At 42.8% G+C, this 17,696-nt stretch overlaps 1 protein-coding gene across 1 annotated transcript in view; it reads left to right on the forward strand.

Annotated features, from left to right (window-relative positions):
• The window catches only part of CEP192 (centrosomal protein 192), a 211,938-nt gene that overhangs the window by 153,914 nt on the left and 40,328 nt on the right, over window positions 1-17,696 (forward strand). Inside the window, 3 exon segments of the mRNA XM_074943491.1 lie at window positions 2,152-2,302; window positions 16,927-17,099; window positions 17,481-17,604. Coding sequence (XP_074799592.1) covers window positions 2,152-2,302; window positions 16,927-17,099; window positions 17,481-17,604 — 448 coding nt within the window.

The raw sequence follows: 17,696 nt of genomic DNA on the forward strand, positions 1-17,696 counted from the left end.
GCTGGGCCCTTTATATCCATGCATGCGGCAACAGGGGTGCTCGAGCTGCCCAATATGTACCACTGAGAAAAATTTCCAATGACTGTGTGCCCGCATGCTCACACCAAAGGTGGAATGGACATGTGCAACACATTTCAAAGAAAACATTTAGGGAAAATTAGTAACTTTTTTCTCAGCTTGTCCACCCATAAGCATTCACCCATTTCCAGACCACCCAACACAAGCAAACCTTCAGACATCTCAGCCCAGAATCACCGCATCTCAGGAACTAGTATTTGGATGGGCATCAGATGTAGAGTGTTAATGTTCCAAAATGATGCAATCCATTGTCAATCAAAGTAGGAAAGGTCTACCAGAAGATGTTCTTCAGCTAAATGGAAGCATTTCTTCTCTTGGGCTCAATAACACCACTTATTTCCAGAATCTGCTGGGATCCTTGCTATTCTGGAATATATACTTACTGTTAAGACACTGAGTCTCTTTTAGTTCCCGTTGGGTTCATTTGGCAGCAGTCAGTGCTTTTCCTTCCCCCTGTTGACAACCACACTATTTTTTACTCATCCTGCGACAACTAAATTTTTGAATGGCCGCCTTCAATCCTTCCCACCTTTGGTGGTGAAGCTCACATCCCAGTGGGACCTTTGTTCTTTTGTCTCATCAGACCTCCCTTCAAGCCTTCTGTACCCCGTATTTCAATGAAAGTTGCTTTCCTATTCACCATAACCTCAGAGGTTTATTGCAGGAGTGGGTGGGTGAGATTCTGTGGCCTGCATTGTGCAGGAGGTCAGACTAGATGATCATAATGGTCCCTTCTGAACTTAATATCTAGGTACCTGTGTATCAGCCAGAAGAGCCAGTGAGCTGGGAACACTCATAGCAGAACCCCCACATACCACCTTCCAAAAAGAAAAGATTTCATTGTGCCCTGACCTGAAACTCATCTTTAAGGTACCTTTAGAGTTTCACATCCACTTACAACTTTTCTTCTGAAACTATACTTCTGATGAAGAGAGGAGGCTTCATTCTCTGGGCATCTGAAGGGCACTGGCCTTTTATTTACAAAACAAAGGTGATTAGAAAGACATCTAAACTGTTTGTTTCCATAGCAGCGAGGTCATGTGGTCAACCTATATCTGTGCAGAAACTTTTTGTAATGGATCTCTGGTGATGTTATCTTTTGCTACCAACTAGTTTACATCCATCCACCAGAGCACAGGCAAGGTCTACTGGAGATATGTACAGCAGCTGTCTAGAGCTCCTTGCATGCTTCAAGAGACATTGCACTTGGGTCTAGCTGTCTTCTACATATATACCTGTGCAGACAGCAGTATTACAGTCAGCTATCACTTCTGTGTCTTCGTACTCACCTCCTGTTTGACTACTGCTTGCTAATCTCCATGTGGAATAAACATAGGGACCATCACTCAAAGAAGAAATGGAACTGGAGGTTCTTTGAGATGTGTAGTTTTTTATCTGTATTCCACTACCCTCCCTCCATACCCTCTGCTTCAGATTATAATCTGGATTTGCAGTAAAATAAGGAACTGGAGAAGCGCTGGTATACATTGCCCTTTATACCCTTGGTTTGGAGCATGAAGAGAATAGTTGTGCAAGCGTGTACCAACAGACACAGCTTAGTAAAAATCTCCAGACTCAGTGAGCGGGTGTAGCCTCGAGTGGAATACTAATAAGGACCTCACATCTCGAAGACCTCCAGTTATGAGTAAGTAACCTCTATTTCATAATCATTTTACCTTTTACCTGCCAAAACTATTTTATTGTGACGGGTGAGCCTAAAATCATAGCATTGTAGCATTTGCATAAAAATGTAGAAGAAACTTAAATATTCTTAATACAACCTTTCAATCCAAATATGCAGAAGCACTATGGTAAGGCTCTCATTAGGTCCTCAGTTCATGTTAGCTCATGTCTGCAAGTTGGAAGCCAACCAAGACTTATTTTCCAAAAAACGAGTCTATTTTAGGTTCAGTAATGCAAACTATATTAGGTTACACAATCCATTTATTAGTTTATTATGGATATCTTTTCTGAAACTTCTAGCCTATCAATTCACAGTTACAATGCGTTATTGTTGTATGTTATCCTTTTTAGATTTTTTTTTCCTTTTAATCCTTCAAAATGTCTTTTTAGTGTATGACCTACCACAAAGGACAAATGACATTGAGCTTTTTTATGGAAATATGCGTAAAGTTATTCTTTCTGTGGTTGGAGATGCTGGAGAGTCCAGTTTTAAGAGGAATTGTCTTCAGCAGTCTCCAGGACATAGCTTGGAATCAGACAGGTAAAGTGAACATTAGATTTAATACATATAAAAATAATTATGATTTACTGCTAATTGAGGGGGTCACATTACCTTTCACATTAAAAGCTTGATAAGGCTTTTTAGAGGTAGTGGTGCTTGGGACAGTGACTTTGTCAGTGACAAAAACTAGATCAAAAGTTCAACTGTCTTTTCTTTGTACTTCCACTCCCTCATTTCTCCATGTATTAGGAAGGGTTTTGGCAGTACTCTGAAAATGCTGTTTTCTGAGTTGACTATTACAGTGAATCTTGTTTTTGCATTTTGATGTACATTCTGATAGAACTATGATAACTAAAATTCTAAACTAATAAAAAGCTGATGATGCACCCCTGCCTGCAATTTATGGATCTCTTCTGCTGCATTCTGTCAGTTGGCAAAGAGAATGTATTTTTTCAAAATAAAGTATGCCCCTTATCTGAGAGATTAAGGCTTGTTTGGGGGTAGCAGGGAGAAGCTAGCTGAAGTTTTGATGCCTCTGAGTAGAATAAACTTATTATGCGGAACTGATCAGCTATTACACTGACACATCCACCACACAAAGCCCTCAAAGATTGTGGAACCCATATTGCTTCCTTAAAGGAATAATAAGATCAAGCCAGAAGTTAACTTTCCCTCAAACTGCTAGTATTCCAGTTCAGGGATCAGTTCTGTGAGGACTATGGAGCAGTTCTGTGGAATGCCATTATATATGTCAAAGTACATTTGTCCCTGTTTTCCTTCTCTCATGCCCAACAGTTAGCGACTGACAAACATTGTGGCACCACCTACCAGAAGCAATGAGGCAAAATATTTATCAGTCAAGTCTGATATATGTGTCAGTGTTCTCTTTTCTCTGCCTCCTAACCTGGAAGCATACCTTATACTTCAGTTCTCAACTGTTGATCTGTCCTTCCTAACCTCCTATTCCACCTTCTGAACTTAATAGGGAAGAAAAGGGAAAAATCCAGTGAGTGTAGGAGTCTTCTGCTGCTGAGATCTGCTTCAAAGTTCTCTAGCCAGACAGGAGCCCTACAGGAGAGGGCAGAATATCATTCACTCTCTTCCTCCCTGTCTTCCTCAAAGGCTCTGAACCCCTGGGGACGGAGTGCTCTTAAGATTCAGCTCTGTCTCCAAGAAGTGATGCTTGTCTTGTCTTCATGGCCTGGAAGCCAACTTTAGAGCTCCTGGTGCAGGTAAAGCTACTTGGGAGTCGCAGTCCAAATTTACAGACCCCTGGCAGGCTGCATTACACCAGGATAAACCCAATTGTGCAGGCCCTTCTTTACTTTCAGAAATTTTGTGCTTCACTGGCCTGGGCCGATCTTATTGGGTAAAATCTACACCCTTCTGCTAAATGTTTGTGCCCCATCGCCCCCCCCCCCCACTAGTATCAAAAAGGCTGCCGCCACAAGGGATACTGGAACTGACTGCTGCGTACTTCAGTATTTCAGACCCTCTCCATTTCTCCTCAGATCAGTTCCCTCTAGGGCTGCCACTGTCTAATACAATTCTGAAGCAGATTCTTCCTGTGTGTATGATATGCCACCTGCTATTAAAGTGTTGTCTCTACCTGTGAGGATTCTGGGAAGAGTGCTTCCTCTTTCTCAGGCTTGTCAGGTCCTTACTTTACCAATGATATCCATAAATGAAGTTGCAGAATGGCTTCTTTTTTCTGGCCTAAAGTAATTATTCCTTTATTATGTTACTGAGTAATGAAACAAAAGTTTGTCACATGGTGGGGAGGGTCCTGCACCTGGCTGCAACTTTAGCCTCTGGGTATAAATTAGGTAGGATTTAAATTCTGCACCCCTCAGAAATGCTGAGGTGGTCTTTCTCCCACTTGCTGCTAATTCCTCTCCAGATCAGGGCAGATTTGATACCTTCTAGACCCTGTTCCCTACTTGGTTTTTTGTGCAGAGTCCTAAAAAATTCAGCACAGCCCTGGGGATTTAAACCCTCCCAGTCCAAATCAATAAGGATTACTAGGTTGTCTGCCTTTTTTTTTTTTTTTTTTTTTAAGGGCAATGTACTGGAGCTCTGGCCCCTATCCTCGATAATAGTACAAAGTCCTCCATCAGTGCTGTGTCTTTGAAATGTAGCAACAGGATGGCCATGGCCTGGGATACAAGGAGGAGTCCTCCATTCCAAAGCCTTGTTGCTGGTTTCCTGAGTGAAATCTCTGCTTCTTTGAGTGTTGATCCCTAAGTGTATTTCATTGTGGGTATGCATGTGCTCCATGTGCTTCAGACTGGAAGACTTCTGCTAATGATGTCTGTTTGTCCATGGTTGCAACCTCTCATGGTCTGAATTGAGGATTTAAGGAGCGGTATAGACTGAGTGCCTCTCCAGTTCCATTCTACTGCTGTGTGGTCTGAGAGGGACTCCTCCATTGTCCACAGAGCTGATCCTGTAACTTCGAACCTGTAAACATTTCTCAAGAAATTTTATTACTTAGATATTAGTTCTGGTTAGTTTTGTTGGTTTTTAGGGACCTCTTCCACTCATGGGCTGCCCCAGCCTGGATGGGATTCACATTATGCCCAGGTTCCCAGGGTTCGTGATGCATCTGGGGCAGGAGACAGTTCTTGGTCAGCAACAACCATCAAAGGTGCCTGTACTGTCTTGGAGAAGCTCATATTTTGACTGGGTACAGTATCTGCCAGTCTTTTCCAAGCAGAACCTGGCAAGCATGGGAATTCAAACTTAGGACGGTCCACAAGGAGTATATTTTTATGAGGCCTCAGTCTGATCCAAAGTGGGCAGACCCCCTCTTCTCATCATGCAGAGGTGTTAAGGAATGTTCCATCTAGCACTGTCACCTCTGACACATGGGTGAGCAAAGTTAGAGCTAAGAAGACCTCTTCCCCAACTCACCATGAGGCTAGAAAGCCCTCTTAAAAAGCCTAAAGAAAAATCCGCTTCCAGAGCCACGTAAATGAAAAGGGGTACTTCCCTGATATCCTTCTCAGCTGAGTGACTCTTCATGCTCTGTTCTGAGGTTCAAGAGCCTATAAAGGACACAGTACCAACCCACGGGTTTTGAGGAGTCAGAGAGCCTTTTCATCGGCACCATTGACAGAGGAAGGATTGTCAATACCAAGAACGGAATGTAACAAGCCAAGACCGGTACAACCACCTCTACCATCAAAGGATACATGAGAACTTCATGGACCGTTGGTACTGACGCGAGCGCATAAGGAAACACCAGTGTCCAAGAACAGACAAATATACCACTCCTGAGGATATTTTTTGTCATTCTGAACCCAGAATCCCCCCTTCTAATGGACCTGGTCTTTACAAGGATAATTTTAACACTAGCAGTCTGCAAACGCTACAAGAGAAACTGATTCCTCATTCTAACTACTAGTTGCATTAGTGCTACGTAGACTGTACCAAGGGCACCACAAATGGAACTGGAACTCTCATTTTCCTCTTCAGGGGAATCTCTGACATGGAGATGGGACTGACATCACCCCACCAAGAGCTATAAGCCCAGACAGAGAAGTTAGAATATCCTGGGCTCTGCCACAGCCTCATAATATGGGTTTCCCTTCGCTCACCCCAGGACTGTTGGTATCCTCTATGCCAGGGGTTCTCAAACTTAATTGCACTGCAACCCCCTTCTTACAACAAAAATTATTTCATGCCCCCAGGCGGGGGGATGGAAGCCTGAGCCCGCCCAAGTCCCACTGCCCTTGGTGGTCCCCCAAGCCCCACAGCTCCAGGCAGGGGGGCCACAGCTGAAGCTCAAGCGTTTCAACCCCAGGCAGGAGGCCTGCAACCTGAGTCCTGCCACCCAGGGATGAAGCCCTCATGTTTTGGCTTTGGCCCTGGGCAGTTGGATTCGGGCTTCAGCACTGGGCCCAGCAAGTCTAAGCCAGCCCTACTGACCCCATTCAGGGTCCCGACCCATAGTTTGAGAACTGCTGCTCTATGCCTTGGGGCCCTTCTCAACCTACGTTGGATCCCTCTCATTGGCCGTACTGGGGACTGTGGATAATATTTTGCATTATCCAGAATTGGTACGTGCTCATCAAGAGCCATCCATCCATCCATTCTCTGCCCTTCCCACCCAAGAGATCAGCCAGAGTGCTCTCAGGAACTTGAGGAAAAGGTAGAGCCAGTTCCAGTCGTACTGCCAGTCCCAACAGGAGTATCTTCATCTCCTGATGAGGTGCTTGCCTCGTCATCTCCGCCAGTTGACCATAAACAGTTTCAAGATTTATTGAGGAGAGTTGCAGATGAGCTCTGGATTCCTCTGAAGGAAATTGAGGAGACACCCCACAAACTCTTGGATATGTTATAGAGTATGGGACCTAATAGAGTCGCACCCTGTTAACAAGGCCATCTTGAAGCCTGCCAAGATGAAGTGACGTACTCCAGAGACATGTGCACCGAGCCCCAAGAGGACAGACAAGAGGAGCTTTGTTCCAGCCAAGGGAGCAAAGTTTATATTTACTCATCTTGCCTTGAAATCTTTTTGGTTCAGACAGCCACTGACGGGATTAGGCAACCACTCCCAGGTCCACTCCTTCAGATGAAGAGGCCAAATGTGTACATACCTTCTTTGGAAGGAGAGTATTTGTCTTCCAGCCTGCATTCTGAATAGCTAGTTACCAGGTCTTGCTAATGAGAGATGATGATGTCAACTCTTTGAAAATTTCGGAATTTCAGGCCCTTATTGATGAGAATAGTCTGGCCAGAACATCTTTACAATTTTCATTCAGCACAATCCATACAGCTGATGGCTTTTGGGATGCATTGTGAATCCTGGCTGCATTCTGCAGGATCCCTAGGGAGGTTCGTTCAACTGTAGAGGGTATGCCCTTTGATGGAAAGTAACTTATTTAATGAAAAAAGTGAGTCTTTACACTCATTTAAGGACTCAAGAGCAACTGTATGCTCCCTAGGTTCATACACACTGTCACTGAAGAGGATGTAGCATAGCCATATAAACTGACACAATTACCACAAGTCGTCTGCCACCAGAGGGGCTATGATGCGACAGAGGGTGCAGACAGACTACCATAACGCTCCCCTTTCCACTTTCTCCCTCATCTTCCTTTCAACCACAACCTCCAGCAAGAAGATTCTTTTGATGGGATTTCCAAGAGTTGCAGATCAGTTCAGATGCTATCTCGTTGTAACCCAGACATCCAGTTTGGTGGCTGCCTAGCCCAGTTTTCCCATATTTTATGGATAACTACAGACAAATGGGTCTTCGATATAATCCAGTTCAGCTACACCGTACAATTCATTTCCCATTCATTTTTCAAGGAACATTCACAAGAAGATTTTCATTCAAGAGGTAGACACCCTTCTTTAGTGGGAACCATAGAACTGATGCCCCCTCACAAGACTTCAACTTCCCTGTCTAAAAGCTTGGCTCAGGATAGTATACATTATGACATTTTGGAGTTAACTAGCTTGTGTTACCACCTGCCCCGCCAACGCTGTGTGCCTTACATGTTATGCTGCTGTGGCTCACAGCCCTGACCCCAATATCCAGAATACAAGCATGCAGGTCACACTCTGGCTTCCACTTTTTCCAGTTACTTTTTTCACGATGACCCCAACTCCCACCAGTCCCGCATTTTCCCCATAACCATCTGCCCTGTAGTGTGCAGCCCTTTGCTGAAGGCTTACAGAAATTGTTTGCTGCTCCCTTAAAAAGACAGTGCCCCACAGCTCGTTACCTTAACTACGTTAACAAACACTATTTTAATCGAAGCACTGAATTGCTTTATAGTAAAAGTAACCAAACCAAACAAAAGGTGATAGGTTTAAGTGATACCAAGTATAAGGAACAAAGATTGAAAGTGTTAAAAGCAAACAAAAGTAAAAACACAATTCTAAGACTAAAACTTGATTTCAGCAAGTTACAGTCTTTGCCGAAGCATGTTTCTCACCTATACTCAACTCCCAGAGACTTCAGTACCCTTAGTAGAAGGATCCAGCATTCTGTGATTTCAAGAGCTGTGACCCCTTTAGTCCATCAAGTGATGGATGCCAAAATGGCTTTTTCTCTCTCCTTATATCTTACCAAAGTCCACTGACCCTTCAAGAGACAGGAAGGCTTCCTGGTGGTGCAGTTTCCATCCCCCATTGAAATTTTTAAACAATTGTCTGTCTTCATTTGCTCTTCTGATGAGCTTTTTTTTAATCTTGCATATAAATTTGCTTAATTTATATCGGAGACACATTCAGACAGGTGGAACCACATCCTTTTATCTGGAGCTAACATAGCTTAGGCATTGCTTGCCAAATACATTTTAAGAACATATTTCCAGACCATATCTATATAAAGCCCTTTGTTTACTGGATATACATTCCCACAAGAATATTAGTGATCAATGATTTATTAGTTTTCTAGTGATATATTACATGCCACCTTTTGGGTATGTATCATGACAACAGCGTGCCAATTGGAACTAGTGTGTTCTTAGAGTTACAACATGCCAAATACACACACTATGGACAAGCTAATCACACTTCACCCTGGAGCAAGGGACTCCTTGGGTTGGTGGTAGTGCAGGGACAAGGTGTGCATAGGAGTTCCGTTCATCCCACCCTCACCACAGAAGACATGGATTAGATGCCTCCCTCATAGTATGCCCACAAGGAACATGGACACCCTAAGAGTCCAGGATGCATATAAATCTCCTAGAAGTGAGAGCTGTTCAAGAGGCCTGTGTGCAATTCTTATTGCTTATACAATCCCAACATATTCAGGTGATGTCAGACAAAATAAGTGTTTTACATCAGTAAGCGAGGGGGAGCAAGATCCATTCTCCTCTGCATAGAGTTGGTCAATCTGTGGAATTAAGGTGATTTGGTGATGAATACACCATCAGCGATACACCACCTGGGGAATATAGAGTACATTAGCAGACAGCCTCAGTAGACACTTGTTGAGCAACCACAAATGAGAGATACCCAACTCTGTGGTAAAGACTATATTCAGGCAATGTCACAAGAAAACAGGAAATCCAAGATATATTGTTCCAGAGGAGTGTAGGGCTGGGACTCCAAAAGGAATTCCTTCCTAATCTTAATGTTCACACACCACCACCCCCAAGTTCCTCTCTTAACTCATGTCCTCATGATGAGGCAATGATCATTATCCTCATTGCTCCCAGGTGGCCTGAACAGTTCCTCAACCTTCTCCAGCTGTCAGAACAACCATACATCAGTCTCACACCTTTCCCAGATCTCTTGATACCAGACACGGGCCAAGATCAGACATCCCAATTCAGTGCCTCTTCATCTTGTGGGGTGATATTTGTATGGGCATTGAATGGGCACAGGCATGTTTTGTTAATGGTTCAGGTCATCCTTAGCAGCAAGAAGGAATCCACCAGAATATGCTATTCAGCTAAGTGGAAGCATTTTTCTGTTTTAGACCCAGAATCACCAGATGTCCCCAGAAGAATCAGACATTTCCAGTATCTTAGACTGCCTGCTCACTCTGAAGTCTCTGGTCTTTCCCTTAGCTCCCTTTGAGTGCACTTGGTGGCAATTAGCCCCTGCTCCCCTCTGCAATAGACAACCATTCTATTTTTACCCACATCAGAACTGTGTAGTGAAAACCTTTCCTCCAGTAAATAAACTTGATCCAACATGGGACTTTCATTCGGTCCTCTCAGCATTAACGAAGCCGCTGTTTTAACCTTTAGTGACGTGCTTCATCTCCCATCTCTCTACGAAGGTCACCTTTTTGGTAGCTAGCACATCAACTAGAAAGGTCGGTGAATTGGGTGCCCTTATGAATGAACCACGGTACACTATTTTCTATGCTGACAAATGTATGTTGAGATTACCCCTGAAATTCACCCCAAAATCCACTTGGATTTTCACCTAAACCAGGCTATATGTTGTCATAGATCCAAAAGATCGGTACTGTGCTTCCAGCTTTGGAATAGTCTCTTAAAGGAATCCTTGTGATGTGCCAGATTCCCCAAAGGGAGCGGGTGGGGTGTCTCTTCCTTCAGGGTAGGCCATGCAGCCTTATTGCTTGTAACGACTGAACTGCTAAGTCTTCAACTCCTGCTTCACACTGTGAGCTCTGCTCAGTGAGCACAACTGAGAGACTCCTGGCAGAGATGTGTACATTCTTCAGGGACTAATGCACCCCAGCCAGTATTTGTAATGACTCCCCAAACAGTGTTTTCAAAACAGAATAGGATTTATTAGTCAAGAGGAACACAGCTTTGAAAATCCTTAGGTCAGCATACAGAAATGAAAGTTAAAGCATAGTCCATTCTGGTCAGCTCAGAGTAATTCACTAGCCAAGCTGTAGTGAACTCCATTTTCAGGAAAAAAGAAAAGGAGTACTTGTGGCACCTTAATGACTAACCAATTTATTTGAGCATGAGCTTTCGTGAGCTACAGCTCACTTCATCGGATGCATCGAAGTGAGCTGTAGCTCACGAAAGCTCATGCTCAAATAAATTGGTTAGTCTCTAAGGTGCCACAAGTACTCCTTTTCTTTTTGCGAATACAGACTAACACGGCTGTTACTCTGAAATCCTGAAATCTCACTGGCACTCTGATTTCCTTCCTTAGTCAGTTCCTAAGTGAGAGAGGTCCCAGCCTCTTCTAGAAGCCAATACTTACTCCCTCCACCTCACACTCTGTCCTTTGTTCTCGAGCTGGAGTCTTTGCTCATCTTTCCTGCTGGGTGTTTCAATCCATGAGTCATTGGAGCTTGCACTGTCTCTGGACACAGTGTTGATCTGGATTGGTTTCTGCCAGGTCCTTAAACTATGTTTACACAAGCACTTTTGTTGGTATAATTTATGTTGCTCAGGGGTGTCAAAAAAAAATCCCTCTAAGCGACATAAGTTACACCGACAGAAATGCTGGTGTAGACAGTGCTATGTCGCCAGGACATGGGCTCTCCCGGTACTGCCATTCGGTGTGGTGGTTTAATTAGGTCAACAGAGAGCTCTCTCCTGTCGGCATAGAACAGCTAAATGATCAATCTTACAGTAGCACAGCTGCATCGGTACAGCTGTGCTGCTGTAAGTTCGCTAGTGTAGACATGTCCTTAATAAGTCTGTTCATTCCACCCAAACTGGTGGTTTTCATTTTTTCCCTAGTCTAGGCCATTCTTTGGAATAAATTCAAAAAGAAATAATAATCATAGACTTTAAGGTCAGAAGGGACCATTATGATCGTCTAGTCTGACTTCCTGCACAATGCAGGGCACAGAATCTCACTCCACCCACTCCTGTAACAAACCTCTAACCTATGTCTGAGTATTTAAGTCCTCAAATCATGGTTTAAAGACTTCGAGGTGCTGAGAATCCTGCAGCAAGTGACCCGTGCCCCACGCTGCAGAGGAAGGCGAAAACCTCCAGCGCCTCTGCCAATCTGCCCTGGAGGAAAATTCCTTCCCAACCCCAGATATGGCGATCTGCTAAACCCTGAGCATGTGGGCAAGACTCACCAGCCAGACACCCAGGAAAGAATTCTCTATAGTAACTCAGATCCCATCCCATCACAGGCCATTGGGCATATCTACCGCTAATAGTCGAAGATCAATTAATTGCCAAAATTAGGCTATCCATTATATCATCTCCTCCATAAACTTATCAAGTTTTCTCTTGAAGCCAGATATGTCTTTTGCCCCCACCACTTCCCTTGAAAGGCTGTTCCAGAACTTCACTCTTCTGATGGTTAGAAACCTTCATCTAATTTCAAGTGTAAACTTCCTTAGAATAGAATAGAATATCAGGGTTGGAAGGGACCTCAGGAGGTCATCTAGTCCAACCCCCTGCTCAAAGCAGGACCAATCCCTAACTAAATCATCCCAGCCAGGGATTTGTCAAGCCTGACCTTAAAAATATCTAAGGAAGGAGATTCCACCACCTTCCTAGGTATGGCTGGTTGATATCCGTTTGTTCTTGTGCCCACATTGGTACTGAGCTAAAATAATTCTTCTCCCTCCGTGGTATTTATCCCTCTGATGTATTTATAGAGAGCAATCATATCTCCTCACAGCCTTATTTTGGTTAGGCTAAACAAGCCAAGCTCTTTGAGTCTCCTTTCATAAGACAGGTTTTCCATTCCTCGGATCATCCTAGTAGCCCTTCTCTGTACCTGTTCCAGTTTGAATTCATCTTTCTTAAACATGGGAGACCAGAACTGCACACAATATTCAAGATGAGGTCTCACCAGTGCCTAGTATAACGGTACTGACACCTCTTTATCTCTACTGGAAATACCTCGCCTGATGCATCCCAAAACTACATTAGCTTTTTTCATGGTCATATCGCATTGGCAGCTCATAGTCATCCTGTGATCAACCAATACTGTGAGGTCCTTCTCCTCTTCTGTTACTTCCAAGTGATGCGTCCCCAGTTTATTACAGAAATTCTTGTTGTTAATCCCTAAATGCATGACCTTGCACTTTTCACTATTAAATTTCATCCTATTGCTATTACTCCAGTTTACAGGGTCATCCAGATCTTCCTGTATGATATCCTGGTCCTCTGTATTGGCAGTACCTCCCAGCTTTGTGTCATCTGCAAACTTTATTAGCACATTCCCGCTTTTTGTGCCAAGGTCAGTAATAAAAAGATTGGTCCCAAAACCGATCCCTGAGGAACTCCACTAGTAACCTCCTTCCAGTCTGACAGGTCACCTTTCAGTGTGACCCGTTGTAGTCTCCCCTTTAACCAGTTCCTTTTCTACCTTTCAGTTTTCATATTGATCCCCATCTTTTCCAATTTAGCAAATAATTCCCCATGTGGAACCATATCAAATGCCTTACTGAAATCAAGGTAAATTAGATCCACTGCATTTCCTTTGTCTAAAAAATCTGTTACTTTCTCAAAGAAGGAGATCAGGTTGGTTTGACACGATCTACCTTTTGTAAAACCATGTTGTATTTTGTCCCAATTACCATTGACCTCAATGTCCTTAACTACTTTCTCCTTCAAAAATTTTTCCAAGACCTTGCATACTACAGCTGTCAAACTAACAGGCCTGTAGTTACCCGGGTCACTTCTTTTACCTTTCTTAAAAATAGGAACTGTGTTAGCAATTCTCCAGTCGTACGGTACAACCCCTGAGTTTACAGATTCATTAAATTTTTTTGCTAATGAGCTTGCAATGTCGTGTGCCAGTTCCTTTAATATTCTTGGATGAAGATTATCTGGGACCCACGATTGAGTCCCGTTAAGATGTTTAAGTTTGGCTTCTACCTCGGATGTGGTAATATCTACCTCCATATCCTCCTTCCCATTTGTCGTCCTACCATTATCCCTAAGCTCCTCATTGCCTCAGTCTTTAATGAGGCTAAAGTATTTGTTTAGATATTGGGCCATGCCTAGACTATCCTTAACCTCCACTCCATCCTCAATGTTTAGCAGTCTCACTTCTTCTTTCTTTGTTTTCTTCTTCTTTATATGGCTATAGAACCTTTTACTATTGCTTTTAATTCCCTTTGCAAGGTCCAACTCTACATGGCTTTTGGCCTTTCTCACTTTATCCCTACATGTTCTGACCTCAATAAGGTAGCTTTCCTCGCTAATCTCTCCCATCTTCCACTCCTTGTAGGCTTTCTGCTTTTTCTTAATCACCTCTCTAAGGTGCTTGCTCATCCATCTTGGATAACAATTCCTGCCTAAGAATTTTTTCCTCTTTCTTGATGCAGGCTTCTGATAGTTTCTGCAACTTTGACTTGGAGTAATTTCAGGCCTCCTCCGCCTTTAGATCCACAAATTCTTCAGTCCAGTCCGCTTCCCTAACTAATTTCCTTAATTTTTTAAAGTTAGCTCTTTTGAAATCAAAAACCCTAGTCACAGATCTATTTTTGTTTATCCTTCCATTTAGTTTGAACTGAATTAGCTCATGATCACTCGAACCAAGGTTGTCCCCTACAACCATTTCTTCTGTGAGGTCCTCACTACTCACCAAAACCAAATCTAAAATGGCATCCCCTCTTGTCGGTTCAGCAACTACTTGGTGAAGGAATCCATCAGCTATCGCATCCAAGAAAATCTGAGCTCTATTATTATAATTACTAGCACTCATCGTCCAGTCTATATCTGGGAAGTTATTCTCCCATGATCACAGAATTCCCATTAGTATTTGCTTAATTAAAAACATTAAAGAGGGCTCTATCCATATCCAGATCGGATCCCGGAAATCTATAGCACACCCCAAGCACTATCCCAGGGGAGGCTCTAGTAGTTTTTTCCTCAATGTGATTTTTGCCCAGACAGACTTTCATTCTATCACTTCTTATTTCTTTACAGTCTACCTCATCATTGATATACAATGCTGCTCTACCACCTTTGCCTTTATTTCTGTGTTTCCTAAACAGCACATACCCTTCAATACCCGTACTCCAGTCATGACTACTATTCCACCATGTTTCTGTTATCCCTATAATATCTGGTTTCACTTCCTGCACCAGTAGCTCTAGTTCCTCCATTTTGTTACTAGGCTCCTCACATTAGTGTACAAACATCTTAATTTTTGCTGTTTGTCCTTGCTCACATTCTACTGCCAGTATCATCTATTAGACTGGTATGTATCCTACCCTTCCTCCTTATGTCCATTCTCCTACCCATGGCTGTATCCTTTCTTACTTTGTTTTCTTCCCTCTCAATGTTAAATCCGGTGTGGAGTTTACCTGGACATCTCCCAACCATCTCCCCCGAATTCCTAGTTTAAAGCTCTCTTGATCAGTTGTGCCATCTGCAATCCTAGAAGTCTATTTCCCTCCTTACTCAGGTGAAGTCCATCCTGAGAGAACAGTCCTCTGTCCATGAATGCTTCCCAGTCGCCATACATCCCAAAGACCTCCTTATAGCACCAGTGCCTGAGCCATCTGTTGAGCATCATAATCTTGTCACGCCTTTGTTGCTCTTCTCTAGGAACAGGCAGAATCCCACTGAAGATCACCTGAGCCTCAATTTCCTTAAGCGTCTTCCCCAGCCTGGCATAGTCTCCCTTGATACGTTCCAGTGAGAATCTAGCCGTATCATTTGTTCCCACATGAAAGACAATCAGTGGATTCTTTCCCGCTCCCGTTAGGATCCTCTTTAGCCTCAGGTCCACATCCCGTATCTTAGCACCCGGCAGACAGCACACCCTTCTGTTCTCTGGATCAGTTCTTGTTACAGGCCTGTCTATTCTTCTCAGTAAGGAGTCCCCAATCACGTAGACCTGCCTTTTCCTGGCGATGGTGTGATTCTCCAGTCTATCCCCTGTTCCCTCTGGCCACAAGTCCTCTCGATTCCTATTGTCCCTTGCAATCCTCTGCAACCCATCCCATATCCTGGGGCTCATATTTGGTGGTGTTATCTCCATTGACTCTTACCCTCTTCCAATAGGACTAGCTGCTCTTCTCTTTTTCCTCGCCCTCTCACCTTCAGTGACCACCTGCTGTGTCCCTTCATTTTCCAATTCCACGAACCTGTTCCTGAGCTCTGTTTCTCCTTCACTAGCCTGTCTATTCCTCTGCCTGGCTCTGTCATATGCTTCCACTGTCCACACAGTCTCCCCTGAGGGTCTTTGAATCAAAGATGAGTTTTGTGTTAACTAGCCTGTTTTATCTCCAGTGTCGCCATCTTTTGTTGTATCAGAGGAGGAATCTTTTTGGGAGTCAAGCAAACTATCTTACAGAAAGATTTAGAAGAGTTGTGGGTTTTTTTAAAGATCATAACAAGGGACAGATAACAATCAAATCCAAAATAACTAGGTGGTTTAAAAATTGTATCTAAAAGCAAGCTAATCAGCTGCATCCAAAATCGTTATACCTTTTTGTAATAGGCATGACAACTCACTAGGACCAAAGGATAGAAGTATCTTTTTTTTTAAATTTTTTAATCACCTGATTACTTCCTCACATATTAATCTGGCAATGTCAACTATTTTTTTTTTTGTGAACTTCTCTGCTGACATTTGTTGACCATGCTCCAAGCACAACTTTGAAGTATGCCCAACTCATCTGGTTCCCTGCTTGCGACTTCTGCTATCAGAAATTTTTTCTGGGTGGGAAGTAAGATACATTAAGGGAAAATTACTTGCAAGTTGCATTTGTTTGTAGTTGTCCTCTTCTATCCTCTGTCTCTCTCTCCTGCCTTACCTCAGAGTGTTGCTTGGAGTTATGACCTCATTATCTAATACTTTGCTCTGGAAACGTCAAACTAGGGCGGGGGGGGGGAGAAGTAGTAAGTTCAAAAGTCGACTTACTTCTGGTAGGAAGAGCTATTATGCTGTCAACAATTTATGTTGCTGGGCAAGATGTCAGGAGACTACTATGACATTTAGAATTACCAACAAGTAATTTTCCCTCACCAGTTGTTAAAATGCAGCCTTCTCTCAGAATATCATTTGATACTTTTCAAACTTTATGTAAACTAAACTACCCACTGTCATATGCCAATTATATATGGCTACTGAATGGTTTCCTATTAATGGAAACGTCAATTGAAATTGAGGCCCTGGTAAACTGAGAATATGTATTAGTTTCAGATGCTAAAATCAGAAAATCAAATTAGCGCTCAAAAGAAAAACAAAATGTTGCCATGGTTAACTAACTTTGCATAAAGAAATTACTTTTGTCTGCAGTAAAAGCTTTTTCTTATTTCACTATTTCATTTCAGACTTGGAAGCTCTGAGACACATACCAACACAACTTTGGATGTTCTTCCAGTTAAAGGACCTCAGGGTCCCCCATTATCTTTAAATATTGACGACCCTGTTCAGAATAAATTGATTTCTCGAGAGACATGGGCTGTTCAGCCTGAACACTTAATTTTGACATCTCCTTCTATTAGTGAGTATTTTTTTAAGTTTGGATAAGTAAAATAACTGGTCTAACTAGTGAATGTTCCTAACCTACTGTAGTATGTAAGTTTGGCTTTGGTGATATCTTTACTATAGTTCTATTGAATTTCCTCACCAAATAGTTTGAGCTGTGGTTTTGGTTTGTCAGTTGAAGTTGCTTTCAGAATACCTTGAGTTACCAGAATGTGTCCTGAAACAGAGATTCTGAGATTAATTAATTTCTAAAGTACACTCCATTGCCAGCAAGAAGAACCACCAAGGTACGAAGCATGACAGAGGGGAGTTAAATAGCAAACAGTTTCCTTCTTAATCAGTGCAGCTGTCAGTTTTTGGTCTGCTGAACTAAAACATGTTTTGTATTGTACAATAGGTGGAACAGCAGAAACTGGACATATACAAATTATGAACAATTGTAGTAGGTCATTGAAATTTGAACTTTCTTGGCCAGCTCATTGTCTTACAATAACACCTCAACATGGAGTTATTGAGCCGGAGTAAGTCTCTTTTCATTGTTCTTTTTCTACTATGAAAGGTAAGTGGATTTTTGCAGATGGTAGTGGATTTTTTGCTCTTCATTGAATCTGGT

Source organism: Natator depressus, chromosome 2 (assembly GCF_965152275.1).
Source record: "Natator depressus isolate rNatDep1 chromosome 2, rNatDep2.hap1, whole genome shotgun sequence".
Classification (NCBI taxonomy): Eukaryota; Metazoa; Chordata; order Testudines; family Cheloniidae; genus Natator; species Natator depressus.